We start from the raw sequence: 18,781 nt of genomic DNA on the forward strand, positions 1-18,781 counted from the left end.
AAACGTCTCCTGTTCAAATCAGGTCACCTCTTCCATGAACACAACAACTGGAGGAATGCATGCAGGAATGTCCAAGTCAAAGACAGAGGAGAAGTCAGTTGCTAAGAAGCTGGCACTCAAATATTACTCAGTGAATCTGAACTCCGTGTTGAAGATATCCTTGCTTCTACTCACCGATATCATCTCCTCTTTCTTGCACTGCTGGGACAGGTCTCTGATGCCGTTAACAAAGAGCTTGTTAGCGCTGACATAGGCCCTGCCGGCCTCGATCATCCCGCTGCATAGCTTCACCAACTAATGGGAGGTGTAAAAACATCACTTTAATGCCCCCAAAACAAGAACACTTTCTATTTAAAGACTTTTTATACAATGAGATGTGAGGATATTAATAGTCAAAATGATGACGTAAATCAAACAAAGCCTATAAGAATCTTTTGCTCACATGCTGAATGCAAGAGGATGCTCAAATTTGGAATAATATTAATTTTGGAGGCCAGCGCAGGCCTTACTGAAGCTGCTGTGTCAGGAATCCAACTGAGAAGCATGTATTTATTAAGAAAGTAACTAAATGAGCAAATGAAAAGATGGAAATGAAGAAGATGATCAAAGGCCACTGACTGTATTGCATAACTATGATTAAAGCGGCGTCCCAAATCCCACACACCAACTTACTCACAACTTGGTACATAATAAATAGAGGAAATTTCAAACACTTGCTAATTAGCTCTGTGTTGTGCAACTCTACTGACACATGCAAGGTTGCGTGACTGCAATATTTTCCAAAAGTAGAGTGCAAGCTCTTGCAAAACACACTTGATGGCACTACACAGCATGAAGAGGTCATCATGGCATTCTGAGGTGCCTCAAGGAAAAAAATTGTTAATGTTTATTTATGGCTGGATCACCTTTTTGCTAAGCATTATGACAGAATTGGAAACAATTTAAATCTACTGCTGAAAAAAATAAGAAATAAACATTTTCCTGTGAAATATCTGAAATATACATTGTTGCAAAAAAAAAGCTTAATGCAAGCAATATAAAGACAGATGCAATTAGCAAACTTACTGCTCGTTAATGTTTTTACGGATGTTTTTACTAAAGTTTAAGTTGGCGCTAGAAGGGGAATCTCCAAAGACAAATGTATTCAAGTACCAAATTTCATAGAAATGTGACTAACCTCAGAGCCAAGGCACTAGCGTTGATACAACCTTGATAAGCAGACTTTAGGTATTAAAAAGCTTTGGGAGTCAATACACAACACTGAGAATTAAATAATATAGTATATTGTATAATATAGTATGCAGCCAAAGTCATGTCAGGGTAAACTGAAATTCTAAACAAAATGTAAATTAACAAGCGCAGACAGTAGAATGCCACATCATGACTTTCACTGTGACTGCTTTCCCGTTTTGCAAGTAATATGATAAGGTGCAGAAAGTTACACTGTCATTACCAATGCACTTATGCCGAAACACAACATGTGTGTGTTTGTGTCTGCTGGAAAGGGGTGGGGTTGGGAGTTGCTTAAGAGAGAGTGTAGTAAACCTTTAATTATCACATTTGGTGCAAGCGTTCCCAAGGTTGTCTGTATGTGACTGTGGTTTACTGGGTGGCTGACAGTAAGGGCTGCAGCCGCGTGAACGCTGCTAAAACAGGCTGCTGGGATCAAAAGCATCAGTTGCCAAATGTTCACACTCATGTTCACACAGTATGTTTTCTAAGATGCATAATGCAGTCCAAATTTTAACAGCATTTTTAGGAATCTGTAGAAACTCCAAAGAAGCACGATGCTGCTGCTCCTCCCAGGCTGGTCTGACAACATATATGTCAACAAATTGGTTGATGTAGGGAATGTGATCTCATTGAGTGCAGGCCTGAACCCCCCAGGGGTCTGAGGATGGCCATTAGAGGGACAAGCTGTGTGTCTGGATATAATAAATGAGTTGGAGCCAAAATGCCACATCTGGTGCCACACGACAGACCTTGCTGTGTTAATTGACCGAAACAATAACAGTATACTGTATTTGCAGCGTAACTGCAGAATTGCTGAGCAATGAGGTGAAGAATGTGAATTTTAATATTTTAACTAATTAGAAATGTTTCTGAGTACTGTTAGTGTTCTCTCAATAACAGCAACATTTCAGTATTCCAGTTAGCCGACGGACAGCACTAAATGTTTTCACACTTGTCAGAGAGATTCAGCTTTCATCAGTCATGTCCATGTCCTTGCCTGAAAGCCTTTGCTGTCACCACAGATAGCTTCAGGGCAGGGGGAGGACTCCTGCTGAACAGAACAAACCTCCCTGGTGGAAATATATCTCCTCTGACGCTTTTCAGTTTTCAGTGAGGCTGAACTGGAGTTCAGAGTTCATAAGGTCCTGCATTATCAGTTGGTGGCAGGAATGTTTATATGTGTAGAGAGCAAGGGGCTCTATTCACATTACTCCTTAATGATGAACTTTAATATTAAGTAAGTCAAAACCATCTAAATAATAACTTTATTATTTAAACAAACTTAGGTGTTCACACTGAGGTTTGTTAAGCCACATTTCATTATGTCTGCAGGCTGTTTGATGTTTGAAGAACTGTCTCAGATTCACCTTCAGAGAGAAGAAGAAAGAAGCTGCAGTAACACAATCTCCCACTCTAAATTCTCTTTGACTTCCACGTCTATTAGTTTATCTGAAGAAGCCTTTCAGCTCACTTCCTCAAGACAGTCATCCGGTCCATCCAGAGTTATCTCTGTAGCTAATTAGGTTTGATACAGCTATAAAATTTATTCCAGTCGTTCCATTTGCCTTTAAACCTTTAACCTCTCACTAATACCATAGAGAACAGAGCCTGATCACAGTGATGCTGATGCGAATGCCTACACTTATGGAGTTACCTTAAGCTTCTTTTTCTAAATTATTCTGTTATATACTATGTGGAGAAAAGTACTGGGCCACATACAGGAGCTGATACATGTTTGGTATTAACATCGGTGTTTGTGCTGATGTTGATGCCAGAGGAGGTTTGAACTCTGCAGATCTTGAGTCAAAAGAGAGCTGGCAACTTTTATGCCTCACACTCGGTGGCCCTACCCTGTAAGTTGATGTGTTCTGCCACTTTTTTGAGTGTCTGTCATCCCTAAAGAGATCAACTTTGCAAGTAATACCACTTACAGCTGATTGTGGAATATCAAGGAGGGAAAATACTTGACTTGTTCCAGTAGTTGCCTCCTATTACAGTACCACACTCAAATACAGTGAACGTCCCATTCTTTCATTGGCTAGCTGATTGATTTTAGACACATGTGGCAATAGAACCGAAAACATCTGAATTCAGAGATTAAGAGGTGCAGTACTTTTGTCCAAATAGTGTATGTTTGCTGGGCTCATTCTGGCAAACAAATATAGCTACCTGACTGATAGTACTATGAAATGCTGCATGAGTATGAACTGTAATATATGTATAAAATAAATATACCTCCTAGTTTTGGTCTCTACGGCAGCTTTAAAATTAACACCTCCTGTGTTCAGGCAAATTGCACTTCAGGGCAGAGTGATCCATCCATCCATTTTCTTCTGCTTGACCAATTCATAGTCACAGGGGGACTGGAGCCCATCTTTGTGGGCACCCTGTGACACGCTCACATTCACACCTACAGCTAATTTAGAATCTCCAGTTAACTTAATCCAAGCACATCTTTGGTATGTGGGGAGAAGTCAGAGTACCCGGCGAGTACCCAGGCAGACATGGAGACAACATGCAAAATCCAAACAGAAAGGCCCCAGCCAGCGGGAGGATTCAAACCCAGGACCTTCTTGTTGTCAGGCATAAGCAACAAATGAGTTGGAATAAAGTAAAGTGCTTTAATTCATGTCTCATAAATTGTTGTATAAAAAAAAAGGGAAATTCAGCGCACACTAATGTAATAAACTGCACTATGTGAGCCTTTTCTACTACTTGCAACCTCGCTGGCATTAATCAGTCTTTTCTCCCTGTAAACGGGCAGCCTCTTGTTCGGTGCATGAACCCACTGCATTTAATTAACTGTCTGCAGTGTTTTCATTATTTAAATAGCTCTGACATTTAAATAACAAGTGTGTGAACTGCAGACATGCAGAGCGAGAAAGACAGCGATACAGAAAACTGATTACAGCGTAGACTCTAAAGTACTACTCATAGAAAACCTCCCCATCTGGTGGCGTTTAGCATTCAAACAAAGCCAATGAATTCCACTAATGCCCTGTTTAAAGTGTTCTAACCACTGAAAGAAATGGACACGTGATTTTTTTCCCTTATGGATCAGCTGACTTTATCTTTTAATGAGAAGCACAGTCCACATGTTAGAAGGATTCATACCTTATCGAGCTTCGCTTCAATTTCTACCACATCTGTCTCCACATCATCAATTCCAGCCCTGTAGAGAGAACACAAAGTCAGGCGGTTACTCAGAAATGATTTTCACTAATGCCATTTCTGAGAAAAGGAGCCACAGCTTAACCTAAAAACAAATATTACAGCCACAATCGGATGATTTAAACTCTTGTTTCAGAGAGATTCTTGGATTAGCGGTAAGCCACATTATCAGAGTGAATAATAAGAAAAAACCCCAAAAAACATATATATCGGTGAAAAGTTTAAACTGGCTGTGGCTCTAAAAGAAACAGAACAGAGGAAGGTCAGATGTGAAGACATGGCTTAAAAATCACAGTGTAAAGCTGTACCATGCTGCAATCGGTCACCATATATCAGTCTCACACACTTAAACATTAATCCTGATAATCAGATTGACAAAGGCATCACTCTGGAAGATTAGTAACCACTGCTGAGCTGTAAAATCAATGAAAAAAGCCAAACTAAATCAATGTAAGATCACATATCGGCCCGCACTTAAGTATGAAAGAGGTGAGGTGATAAAAGAGGCAGCAACAATACAGAGGAGCTTATATTTGGTACCAGCATTTTAGAATTACATGGTATTGGCCCAGATTCATAGGATAATATTTTTCAATTAATACTTTTAATCTCATTTTCCCATGTTCAGTCTTCAAAGATCATCAGGAGCATTTGCGCAGAAGCCAGCGTCCCACCCATCACGTGCTGAAACCATAAATCACAGGAGATGATGACCTCATCATATAATCTCAACCCCACCCGCTCCTTCAACCCTTTTACACCCTGCAGCTGGTTTTATACGTCACAGAAGAGGGAAAAAAGCACCAGCAGCTGCCCAGCTAGTTAATGTGATTAAGGTTTAGGCTTGCTCATGTGTGTTGTACAAGGGATGAAACGCAGTGGGAGGGACAGGACGAGACAGTTTAGTCAGTTAGCAGCTGATCCAGAAAAAAAGCAATCCCAGGATTACTTTCTGGGAATATGCTGGTCCTGAAAGTTCCAAAAAAGCCACGAGCTGCCGATTCTTGACTTGCATCTGTCTTCCACTTGCCCATTTCTTTTTCTCTCACCCACGACCCATTCTGTTTAGACAGACTGAATTTTTCTCTACCACAACATCACACTGACAGAGCATGTGTGCATGTGTGTGGTCTGCAAGATGGCAGGTATTTATCGTTTCACAGAGAGAGCGATGAAAAAAAGGTGTTAGCACAGATCGTTCATTAAGCTGACTTTGTAATTTGTTGCATGTGCTCAGGAATGGTTCAATTTCTGCTTCTTTGTCTTCCAAGCTGTGTGTTTATCCAACAGTATCATCTTCTCAATTAAGTCACTCTGTACTGAACACCACCAATGTCAAGCAGCTGTTCAGTTTAGAGGATAAGCTCATTACAAGGGTGTTGTGTCTCTGGTGGCGTGCGCCTAATAAACATTGACTGGCATTTGATTCAAGGGTGACTCAGATGACATATAATACAGCGGCAGCAGTCGATATGCTATTGATCAAAGCTTTCGAGTTCAGCACAACATCACTTGTGTGTGGCGGGACCGTTGTTTTATGTTACAGGTTTGATGCATGTAGAGGTTTTTGCAGCATGCATTTGGCATGGATGTTTTCTGCATCGATACACATGCCTGTAGGGTTATAATGGTGACGCGCTGAAAATCAGTTCACTGAGAAAGTTGTCAGCTCTGTGAAGGTTAAGTAAATAAACAGCATTAACAAGCTAATTATGTGTGTATGCAAGAGACAGAGAGCAAGCATGTGTGTGTGTTAATGTAGGTTTGTCCTTATTTTTCCCTTTACCACAAGGGATTGTAGTGGAATTAAGTAAGACAGACTTCCATGGACGATTATGGGTAATCCTGCAATGGTGGATGTCTGCATGTTTATGACAGGAAGAACAGACTGATGAAATGTAATGTATAATAATTTTTTTTAAAAGAATAAATAAATTATATATATATATATATATATATATGTTTCCAATGTGCGTGTTCAGTTTGTGTAAACAGACAAAGTAGCAAAAACACCCCAAAGTAGCTCCAACAATAATGCAGGCCATTTAGAAGGGGGATGGGCTTATATGCACTGCCAGTTTTAGCAGGGTGTACATGGGCTGACATCACTAGTGAAGGGGGGGGGGGCTCACGTGCACTACCACCATGTGCACATCCATCAGCCTCAACTACAACCTACGAGTGTGCTGAGTCTATTCTTGTTCCCCATGCTGTTGGTGTACTGTAGCATGCAGCCTGCACGCTACGTCATCTCACATCTCTTCTCATGCCCCACACACACACACACACACACACACACACACACACACACACACACACTTCAATGCCCTGAGCTTTCCCTCATGTCTTCCAGACTCAGCTTGTCACACAGCATCGCATTCACATCAGCATCACTTCAAGGACCTGGAGGACAGAAGTAAAGGAATCACGTCTGCTGATAGTAGGCAAGCCCAGACCTAAGAGCTAAAATACCTTAATTAAATGCCTTAATTTAGTAGAAAATAGTATGAAGGCAACACTGTTTTAATGTTGAAACCAAGTAACCAATCTCATTTTGAATTTCAATTAAATTTGCTTTACATCAGAACATGAACTTTACTGTGAGCAGGGTTGTAAATGCATGCATAGCGAGCATTTTTCTCACTGAACGAGCATGCTGTTCTTATAACAGTTTGTTGTATCACATTTTTCATTGTTTACCAGATGACTCATCAAGCCAGGCAGCTGTGGGGACTGAATGGCATACTCCTGTTTTCACTACATATTCACTATTTCATGTGGAGAGTGCACTCCCACCCCTCACTGATACATACAGAAAAGTGTGACTCACCAAATGAATGAGGAGTTGATTACGCACCTGGACAGACACACAAAGACACATGCAAACAAAGATACAAAAACAGAAGACACACATTGACCCAGAAACCCATTAACAACAGGGTTTCATCAGAAGGCTCAAATTAGGCATAAAACCTACAATCTGCCAAATTTACTTCCATTAACATGCAGGTCGTTTCTGCCAACAATGAGGATGAATACATTATCGGGCTTTTACTGCTGTGTGAAGAAAAGCTTACTGATATCTGAAACAACAATCTAAAAGAACATTTTTTTGCCACACACACACAAAAAATAAGAATAAAAAAAGTAGAATGACTGAATGGAGGCATGCCTGTACCAACGTTTCTGATATGAAATTCTGAAATTTTAAAGCTTGGCTGTTTTTGTCCAGATTTATGTCGAGTGCATTAATGGATTTATTTGCATATAAATCTAACTTTGATTGAATTTGATCAGTCACTTTTTCAAATATATATATATATATATATATATATATATATATATATATATATATATATATATATATATATATATATATATATATAAAATGCTGCAAGTAAGGCATTACTATTGCAAAAAAAAATAATTAGCTTACTGTTACTTTCCCATAAGCATGCTGCGTTACTAAACTGTGATTTTGTTTGTCAGTGTCTCATGACAATGACGTACGAGCGTGCGACGCTGTGGTAGTAACAGAAATGTGTAGAACAACAATGGATAATATGGAGTGTGGGAGCAAGTACGACCACCGGCCCCACTCCTCCTAAACAGTTGACAATAGATTTAAGAGCGACAGGAGTCTTTGATTTTATTCCTTTTTTGCTGTGTTTTACTTGCATCTATTTGAAAGAGTGAGTGTAAACACAAAAAATTATTTTATTTTATACGCTGGAATACGCAGAAAAAAGGTTTAAATTTTGAACAAATTTCTTCAAGTCAAAGACTGTTGCATATAATTTAATTCTTGCTTGATGCAAAGTGCATAAAGTTAGTGATGAAAACTAATAAAACATTTTTTTAGAAAGAGTCTTTTTCATTCAAATTTCATCTGATGGATTATGCAGAAAAAATTGAATTGTCTATTGCTTTAGAATGTATTCAGGTTGTGTAAGTGATCAGTAAAGTAATGGGATTACTTTCTTGGGAAGTAATCAGTAATTAGTAACTAATTAATATTTTCAAGTAAGTTGACCAACACTGGTCATAAATACCAAGTACATCTTTGAGTGAGGTCACAGTGACCTCTGACCTTTGATCACAAAGTCTCAAATATGCAGACCTTAGAGACTAAATCATCCTTACACAAAGTAATGACAGGTTACAGGCTGCACCGTTATCTTGATATTCTTTCTTTATTTTGAATTTTGAGCAGCACTGCGCCTGACTTACTGCAGCACACGTTACCACACTTGCTGTTATAAAGGTGCCCGTCCGTACACACAGACGCATGCTGCACATTCTCAGTTATATTGAATAAACGTCTCCCCTCATCCACACGCACACGCCAAAATATCCCTTCCCAGAATTCCAAGTAGCGATCACCATGGCAACCAGTCATTGACCCACATCACCATGGCAACAGGCATCAGCATTACTCTCCCCTTTTTCTTTTTTTTTTACTGACCAATTTCCTCTTTGTCTAATGTGTCTGTCCCTGCGCGCCCCCCGCCACCACTCCTCCATCACTCCTTTCAGCTTCTTCCTTTTCTAAAAAGCACATTATTCATCGACGTGTGCTCTTACACTGACTCCTCTCCTCCTGATGAAACATATCAACCCGCTGATACGATCTTTGTCACTGATGAGGCGGTGCATTACAGCGGTGAGCTCGTGGCTGTAGTGTGGCTTGTGATGCATCTGCAGCGCCCGCTGTGACAGGCAAAGTGCCCTTGAGTAGCACGCGGATCCCACAGGAGCTTTAAGCTGTGGTCAGTCCTGCTCAATACAAACACACCCATCACAGTGAGCTGAGCTCTGTTATTCAAGTCGTACGTGTTCGTGGAAATTTTTTTTATTTTTTTTTCTGCTGAATAACAGCTTTCAAGATCATTTCCCAGTTAATGTTACATTTCTTTTATACTAATGAACTGCAAGGTATAGCTGTAAAAACGCAAGGAAATATAAAACGAGGTCACTTTGTTTGAGGAGGAAATGATGTAGGGTTTTTTTTAAATCGTCCACACTAATGGAAATCATTGAGATCAGGAGCAGGTGGTTTTTGGGTGGAGACAGCAACAGCAGCCCCAGCCGTCATCTCTTTGTTCTTCCATGCTAGACCACATTCAGCTAATTAAAAAATCAATTTCAATCCCATCGCACAAACATCTTATATTCACTGTTCAGTAACAGTATTGTTTATAAATATTCCGAGATAATAATTATAATTTTTGTCGATTACTGATCCCCCAAATCACAGTCTCCTTACTCTCTTTGTTTCATTTGCGTACGCTTGCGTCTGTCCATCTGTCTGCTTCCTGTCTGCAACACTCCCGTGTTTGCTGATGGCACAAAGCCAAAGACAGTGTGTTTATTTTTTTTGTGTGTGTGTGTCTGCGTGAGCATACATAAAAAGATAAACCTGAAATGCATTTACAATCTGTGTAATTATATATTTATAAATCTCAAAATCTGCAGTTTCATGGCAGAAAGTGTTTAAAGATCCATACAGTCCAACATTCAACAAAATACAACACGATTCAAGGCTCTGTGCCACTAATTGCTCAAACACGTGTTCAGAGTCCATTAAAAGAGCCTCCAGTCAATGATCCTCACACATTTTCCTAAACAGGCTGTCTTTTCACACCAATAACCAGCCAAGCCAAACACTACTATCTTATGTGCAGAGAACAAAGATGCCTTCAGTGCTTCCCAAAACCCTCCCTCACTCCCAACACACAACAAACATCACACTCATTCCCTGAAAAAACATTTGACTGGTCCGATGGCTGTTCGGACAAAGAGACCAAACAGGATGCAGACAAAAAGGACGAGCCTCGCGGGTAGCCTTGAGCCTCAGTTTAACTGGATTACAAATGATTTCAAGCAACACTCATAAAACAGCGGTAGCGAACATTTGGATACATTTTGTTAATGTTAATTTTAAATTTTGGAAGAGTTCAACATTTGGAAATATGCTTTAGTGGTCTCTTGCTGAGAGGTAGACGAAAAGACTGATACCTCTCTCATGTCTGTGCAGTGAACAAATCACCTTCTTAAATAATGATCATATCATAACTGCAGAAGATTTTTTACAGTGCTCGAGACAACTAAAGGCAAAACACATCAAACCTATTGGCAAAGAATCATTCTGGATATCTATACTGATGTGGGCTGGGTAATGTGTTAGGAGTGGAAAGGATGCCACGTCGTTTGATGGAAATGAAAATTATCAGTCCATAGTTGGCTATTCAGACACCCCAAAAATCAAAGTGAATAAATGATGCAGTAGGTAATCCATTTTGTTGAAACTCAAAATAGTACTCAGGGTTTTTATAGCCCCCACGTACTTGTATGCATGCCTGAGAATGTCAGGGCATGCTCCTAATGAGACATATGGTGTCCTGGGGGATCTCCTTCCACATCCGGACCAGGCCATCACTGACTCACAGAGACTCTGAGGTGGAACTTGATGGACCAACAAATAATGTCCCAGAGGTGTGCTATTGGATTTAGTTCAGGCAAGCGTGGGGGCCAGTCAATGGTATCAATTTACCTCATCCTCCAGGAACTGGATACTGATGCAACATTAGGCTGGGCATTGTTGTACACCAGGAGGAACCCAGGACTCACTACATCAGCGAGGGAACTGAGATAAGTCCAAAGCACATAGCGGTCCGGCTGATAGAAGGACCTTCTGTGGACCTGTCCAGTAAATGCCTGTCACCTGGAATCTCCTCCATGCTTAAATACAGCAAAACATCTGGCATCATATTGATGTGCTGTCCTGGAGGATTTGGACTACCTGTGCAACCTCTGTAGGGTCCAGTTACACTGACCCAAGCCAAATGCAAAACTAGTAAGAAAAAAAAAAAGTCAGAAAAGTTGAAGTGCGAAAAAATGGCTAACACAGAAAATAACCCACTGCACCTATGGTGTCACAGCCGTCTAAATTACACGAGCAAATCACAAATTATAAATACACTGGAATAAACAAAGAGCAGGGTTATTAAGACAGAACATGACATTACAGCTACAATACAAGGCCAACCCCAGGGCTCATAGTAAAAAGAGTTAAGAGCCTGTGGCACAAGTAGTGTTTCAAAAAAATCTCACACTTTCCTTTAAAACAGGAAACATTAACATTGCAGCTTTTATTATTCATTTAGTGTGATTTTCACCATCTGTCTCACCAGTATATCATTCATCTTTTGGATTATGCCTTTGAATTATTGGGAGGAATAGTTGTTAATGGAGAAGAACAGTTCCTCTCGCAGTCATGCAGTAGCTGTATAACGCAACATAAAGACTTCCACAAATTCACTCAAGGAGAGAAGAGAAGTTTCCCTGTTTCCCACCAGCTGTCAGACCACCTCTGTGCTAACATCAATAAAAACAATTCCCCAAAAAGCATTCAACCAAATATAATGTATCGTTGTTATGATTATTCATAAGCCATCATTCTGTACACCTCACACTATAAACACACTGCATTTCTAAATGTTTCTGCCGAAGCTGTCTGGGATGTGGAAACGTCATTATCTCATTCCAGAGTACATTCCAGCTAAAGGCCGGCAGGAAGTGTGCTGGAAAACCTCTTGTACCGAGTGTGAAGCAGACAAAAATCATTTTTCTCTAATGTCTTGTATCCAAGACTCGTGCCAGCTGGAACAGATTTTGCTTGAAAAGTGCAATTGTTCTTTTTTTTTTCCGTTTCTTTTGTTGCCTTTCTTGCCAACAGAAGAGGAGAGCGGGTAAGAAACAGAAAACTGAGTTCCACAGGAAGCCATTCTGCTGAAAAATGCAGCCTGAATTACATCATCATCGTCATCAAGTGACACTAATGGTTTCCACTGTTTCCAGAAAATCTCAAAGCCGAAAGCTAGAAAGAGTACACACCGTGATCTGCTCTACGAAACTACATTTCATATTTAAAGAGATGCAGGAAAGAAAGTCTCCCTTGAGCCTGCTGATCATAATATGCATCCACACTGTGCACAAAAGTGGTGACAAACCTTCTGCACCTTCACCCTAACTCTTCCAGCAGGTTTCCCAAAGAGAGAGAATAAGGCTAGTCCTAGACTGAAAAACGATGAATGAAAACCTCCACTTAAAAAAGTTCATCATCCGTGACTAGGGTTAATCTATATCTGAGAGCCCGAGCCTTTATCAGTAAAAGTGGTCTAGATTTGGTAGTCAGTTATTTCTGTATTTTTGGCAGACAGGAAGAAAAGAAGAAACAATACAACACAAAGCTGATGACATGCAATCTAGGTATGACACATATATGGAAATGCATTTGCACACAGCGCACACACACACGCAACCCAACCAAATTTAAATCCGACACACTTCCCGGTCACACGCACACCCATGTGCCCTTTGTCCAAGTGTAGGAGAGGTGTGCCCTGGGCCTGAAGGAAAAGTCTGATCATACTTTAACACCCAGAAGAATCTGAACTCACAGTTTCACTTTCCAGTAATATCACATGACAGACTTTCTATCACGTTTGGATTTGTCCAATAATTTAAATTGGTCTTTCTTTTCCATATCCAGTCACTGGAAAAACGAAATAAACATTTATTTGCATGCACTTTTAGCCTTGTCCTCTACCTGCCCTACATTCTGTTAATGTGTCTTTTATCTTATGTGGAAATCCCCTGCATGACAGGACATGTTAAACTACAGATTCTTCTCACATTATGGGGTTAGAGGAATACACGAGAGCTTCCCAAGAAATTTAGATACAGCACAGTCTAGGAAGTGCGGTATTGGAGTCGGAAAAACTATGATGCTACTGCTCTACAAAACAAAAAGTTAAAACATAAAAAGACACAGCAGAGCTCTCCAAACACAGACCGAAATCAGCAGGAAGCCTAAAAGGACAGTATAATAGCAGGACTTCACATTTATCCAAATCTCTAAACTCTTTAACCTTCGCTGACCTCGCAGCAGGGTGTTAGCAGCGGGCGACACGCACACGGATGCAGCTTACATGAGAAATGCAGAGGAGGAAGAAGACCCCTGTGGTTTAAAAGCACTTTGTTCCCAGGGCTCCTTTTGCTTCTGTGCTCTTTGCATCCATCCCACCCAGAGCCAGTTCACAGTGAGGGATGACAGAGGAAGTAGCAGACAGCAGAAATGGAGTCACACTTGAAGATAATACAGGAGCAGACAGATATTGGCTATCCTCTTTAGAGAAGAACGTGCAACAGACAGCAATGACCTGCAGAGCGTCTTTTGTTAAGGCCACAGCTAAATATTTACATCTGTGCATTTGTCCGGGAGGGAATGAATGCAGGCAAAGTGTGATAAATGTAAGGACGTCTCGGAAAGCCTCTTTTCTCAGACAGACACAAAAAACAGTATTCAGTGCATAACATGGCTCTCCATTAGTCACTGCAAAAAAACACACACAGTTCAGTTGGACTGCCATTCCTACAGAGGAACAGTGTCCGTATAGAGCCGTCTCTCTTTCAAATGTGCCTCTATATATTGAATGCCTTGTATACATATACCAGTCACAATATTTCTTTAGGACTTTTTTGACAGGATAGCACAGGGTGTAGTAGGGCTGGGCTATATCATACCGTTCACGGTAATACCGGTGTAATTTTGGGCAACGATAGGAAAATGAAATATCGCGATAGAATATGGGTAAAAAGCGCATGCGCAGTGCCTTTGTTTACATACGCACATTGCGGCGACGCAGAATGAGAAGAGCGAAAGCGATCATAAAATGAAACTTTTTTTATTTTATTTTTTTATTAGTAATATAAACATACAAACAAAATGCACAATATATTACAGATTCAGAGAACAGATATTTCTTACATATTAGCAACTTTCATACATAGTGAAAATAAAATATAAAGATGGGGTCACATAATTTAACAGGTTATTAACTCACTAAATCAAAATCTCCCATAAAGGAAACAAAAAAAGCAGCCTTTTTCTTTTTAACTAAAGTCAAAGATTTAACCAACAGGTTTAAGTCGTTTTTCCAGTAAGCTTCGTAAAATGAAACGGATGAACCAAAACTGGTTTGTAAAAATGCTGCAGCTTCAGTGGTGTGGAACTGGTTTAGCTTTCGTCCGTCAGATACACAACAAAGCACTATTTTTGGTAGCGCATGCTAGCGGGCCGGTATTACCGTATTGTTTGGAAAATACGGCGCACTTAAAATCAATCCTTTGATTTTTCTGAAAGTCGACAGAGCCCCTTATAATCCCGTGTGCCTTATGTATGAACTCTGGTTGTGTTTACTGACCTCGAAACGATTTTGTGCACGGCGCTCGAAAATCTGTCAAATGTTTCAGTACGACTTTGCTGAGCTACGAAGCCGCACCGCTTGATGGATTGTCGGAGCATTACGGCTATCGTAGGCGGAGTGATACGTACTGCGCTTAAACATAATATTACCGTATTGTGTGTGTATAACCTCTTTTTAAGTTTTGTGCATATTATACATGGTTATGCTGAGGATATGTATGCCAGTTTCCACTGAAATGCCTTTTGGTTAAACTGTCAGCGAGGAATTTGCACTGTTAAATTTTTATATGACTTTAATGCACATAAAAAACAGCTGCTTGTTTAAGTGAAAATACATTGATGGTTTTTTTTTTGCACTAATAAAGTTGTGGAGTTGTAAAGTATTTTGTCTGGTGTCAATTATATTGTCAGTTATATCGTTATAGCAAATTTTTAAATGTATATCGTGATAAATATTTTTGGTCATATCGCCCTGCTCTAGGGTGTAGTCATTATTGCTAATAGAGAGCGACTTGAATGAAACCCATGAAATGGCCTGGGGAGGACTTGAAACCAGGCACCTGCATTAGCCTTACTGCTCAGCTACAACATTAAACCTACCTGTCTAATACAGCTTTCTGTTGCCTAAACACACTAATGAATTGTGAAACCCCAGTTTTTCTACTGTAAAACATATTTTCACTGCACAGTTACAGCATCAACTGATATCATGCTGCTGTGATGACTAACCAGTGACTAACCAGGATCTGTATCACATCCCCCACTTGCCTGGAGCTGAAGTCCAAAAAAAGAAACTAAATCAGAATGAAAGTGGACATTGACATTTAGAACTTTACTGTAAATCAAAACAGATGGAGTACATTAAGATGGTGGAAAAAGCCTCCACTCCTGTAAATGCAAGTTAATGCAAATGTAAAAAATGCTTGATGTTTGTGTTATCAAATACACAGGATGTAGAAACTATTATGTAACAAAGAAAAAAAGTCAGCCCTAACTGTGCTAATCTGGGTTGTATAATATTTATATTCAACGGTAGAAGAAACAATACAGATATTAACTGACGGATACAGAGAGGCTTACAGGTAAGCTAAGTGTGCATTCCTTCCTTGGGCTTTGTTAAACACAAAGAGTCTGTTTTTGTTCCACAGGGCAACAGATAATTCCATTCTTAATGAATGTTTGGCATTGATAAGGCTTGCTTTTTGTTCCACCCCAGAAATGCACACACACATGCTTGTAGGTATGTATGGATAAGCCACGCATAGCACAAAAGGCCTGCTTAAGGTCATGCCAAAGGATGTTGGATAGAATTCCAGTCCAGTCTGACCTGGCCACTCCAAAACCTTTGGTTTTTTTGTTTCTTTGTTTCTTAAGCCATTTTTTAACGATCGTTGTCTTGCTGCATAAGCCAAGTGAGCTTTAGCATTACGGGACAAACGGATGGTCAGACAGGATTTTCTGGCAGAGAGCAGCTTTCATGGTTCCATCAATTATGGCAAGTCGTCAGGTCCTGAAGTAGCACAACAGCCCCAGACCGTCACACTACCACCACCATGTCTGACTGTTGGTACGATGCTCTTTTTATGAAATACTCTGTTAGTTTTACACCAGATGTAACAGAACTCAACCCTTTCAAAAAGTTCAGCTTTTGTCTCGTCAGTTCACAGAATTTTTCTCCAAAAGTCTTTATCATCAAGACTGTTTTTGGCAAATGTGAGACGAAACTTTGTCCTGTTTTTGGTCAGCAGTGGTTTTCTCCTTGGAGCTCTCCCATGGATGCCATCTCTTTCTTATTGTTCAATCATGAGCTCTGACCTTAACTGAGACAAGTGAGGTCTGCAGTACTTTAGATCTTGTTTTGGGTTCTTTTGTGACCTCCTGTGTGAGTCGTCAACGTGCTCTTGGACTAATTTTGGTAGACCGGTCACTCCAGGGAAGGTTCAATGCTGATCCATATTTTCTCAATTTGTGGATAATGGCTCTCGCTGTGGTTCACTGAAGTCCCAAAGCCTTAGAAATGGCTTTATAACACTTTACAGGCTGTCAAAGGCTCATCAGTTGTTCAGTTTATTTTGATCATGGCATGATCTGTTGCTTTTTAAGATCTTTTAGCCAAGTCACTTTGTCAGATAGGTTCTGCTTGAGCGATTTCTTGATTGAAGAGGTCTGGCAGTAATCAGATCTGGGTGTGGCAATTGCAACTGAACTCAGCATTCAAAATATTTTGGTCTTAGCTGATATTTTTGTTTGCACTTATGCACTCTGTATCTATTGGCTAGTAGAGTGACATCATCACAACACACAGTGAGACATACAGTATCAGTCTTGGGCCTGAATCAACGAGCTCCAGCACACTTTTGCCAGAAAAGCTCACTTGTACATGAATTCCTTCAAGCACAATGTTTAGGTTTTTCCCCACTTGATCACCAGGTAAAGCACTGTCAGGTAAAGCAGTGTGATAACTTGTGGGAATATCTGATCACATCTTGCTTCCCACACTTACAGAAACACATTTATGCTCTAAGCTAAGGTGTTTATTTATGGCTCTGCATGCACGTGTGTGCATTTTATTGAGACCATGTGTGAGAGAGAGGAGATGCCTCTTTGAAACAGTTGTGCAAAAGAGGAAATAACTCAGCTCTGCACAAGAAACTGCTTTCCCACTGTTATCTTTGGCAGCTCTGGCCGAACATCAGCGGAATAAGGCTGCTGCTGACACAAAAGTCAGATGTGCCAAAGAGGAAACAACCACAGATTTACACTTTTATCCATTTAAGAACGGTCTGTCACTGCCAAACACCCCAAGAAGGTCGGCAATGATCATCTGACAATGTTCATCTCACTCAAGTCGATCTTTTCCAAAAAAATACCGCCAGGTCGGGTTTTAGTTTCCTTGCTTTAGCTACAGTACATTGATGTACTCTGACTGGATATACAGGACTCCTGTGGTAGGTTACTGTATCCTAGTGTCATGCATAAAGATATTTTGGAAGAGAAAACATTTTAAAGTTATGCTGTTATCTTCGTGTTGTTACTCTACTCCACCTGCTTGCATTTTTAATTATTCCTAAAAAACAAAATCATCCATTTTCTTCTGCTTATCCAGTTCTTATCCAGGGCTGGAGCCCATCCCAGTTGGCATAGGGTGAAAGGCGGGGTTCACTCTGGACAGGTCGCCAGTCAGTTGCAGGGCTAACACAGAGAGACAAACAACCATCCCTTAATTTGCTTAAGGGCAATTTAGAATCACCAATTAACGGAACCGCACTGCATGTCTTTGGACTGTGGGAGAAAGCTCGAGAACCAACAGAGAAAAAGCAAACATGCAAACTGAAAGGCCTTGAACAGATGGTGGATTCAAACTCAGGACCTTCTTGGTCTGAGCCAATAGTGCTAAAAAAACAAAACAAAAGCAGTTCAGTTAAATGGAAGGGGGTCACGCTCAGGAGTCAGGCTTCCCCTACATGAACTCTGTGACACATTGGCTACCAGTCCAGGAAATATTATGCTTTTAAACCAATTTGTGCTGGGATGTCTTTCAGCATACTGTAATTATAAAGTGCGATTGGGCTCACAGAACATGCACAGATTAGAAGTTTATTTATGGCAAAAGTAACTGAATGACAGAGTTCTCATTCGTCTGCTGCAGTTTGAGTAGCTGCTGCTGCTATTCCAAGCACATCAGCATTTATTGTTTGGCTATATCTGATCGACCTTCAGCTTTCAAGCTGAATTGACTGTGAAATGACTTGTCAGAGTTTTGTTTACCTACAGAGATTATTATTTCTTACATCACTGGAGCCTGTCAGCAAACACTGATGACCTCAGTCTTGACAAAGTCATGAGTTGGTTTCACACGTGCGCTGCAAGGAGCTGCATGTGAGACTGTAAATCTTAAAACATAGATCAGGTTAACCTGTCCAAACCTTCACACGCAATATCCAAATAAGCCCATATTAAAATAGAGCTGGTACAGGGTATGTGTAGAAAATTTACCACTGGATGGTCCTGCACCCTCACCTAAAACAAGCGGCAGAGGATCCGTTATCATGCGCTAACATGTGAGAAAGCACCCACGGTTACCCACTCGGAAACTTGAATCAGCCA

At 40.4% G+C, this 18,781-nt stretch overlaps 1 protein-coding gene across 1 annotated transcript in view; it reads right to left on the minus strand.

Moving 5' to 3' along the window:
- LOC146631866 (arf-GAP with coiled-coil, ANK repeat and PH domain-containing protein 3-like) overlaps window positions 1-18,781 on the minus strand; it is a 56,424-nt gene that overhangs the window by 22,688 nt on the left and 14,955 nt on the right. The window contains exons 2-3 of the mRNA XM_085353166.1: window positions 4,348-4,405; window positions 175-294 (exon numbers count right to left, since the gene is read on the minus strand). Of these exons, the coding sequence (XP_085209292.1) occupies window positions 175-294; window positions 4,348-4,405 (178 nt within the window). The remainder of the gene's footprint in view (window positions 1-174; window positions 295-4,347; window positions 4,406-18,781) is intronic.

The sequence above is a fragment of the Diplotaxodon limnothrissa genome, linkage group LG5, assembly GCF_057381915.1.
Source record: "Diplotaxodon limnothrissa isolate DT_005_m linkage group LG5, D_limnothrissa_male_GT1.1, whole genome shotgun sequence".
Taxonomy (NCBI): Eukaryota; Metazoa; Chordata; class Actinopteri; order Cichliformes; family Cichlidae; genus Diplotaxodon; species Diplotaxodon limnothrissa.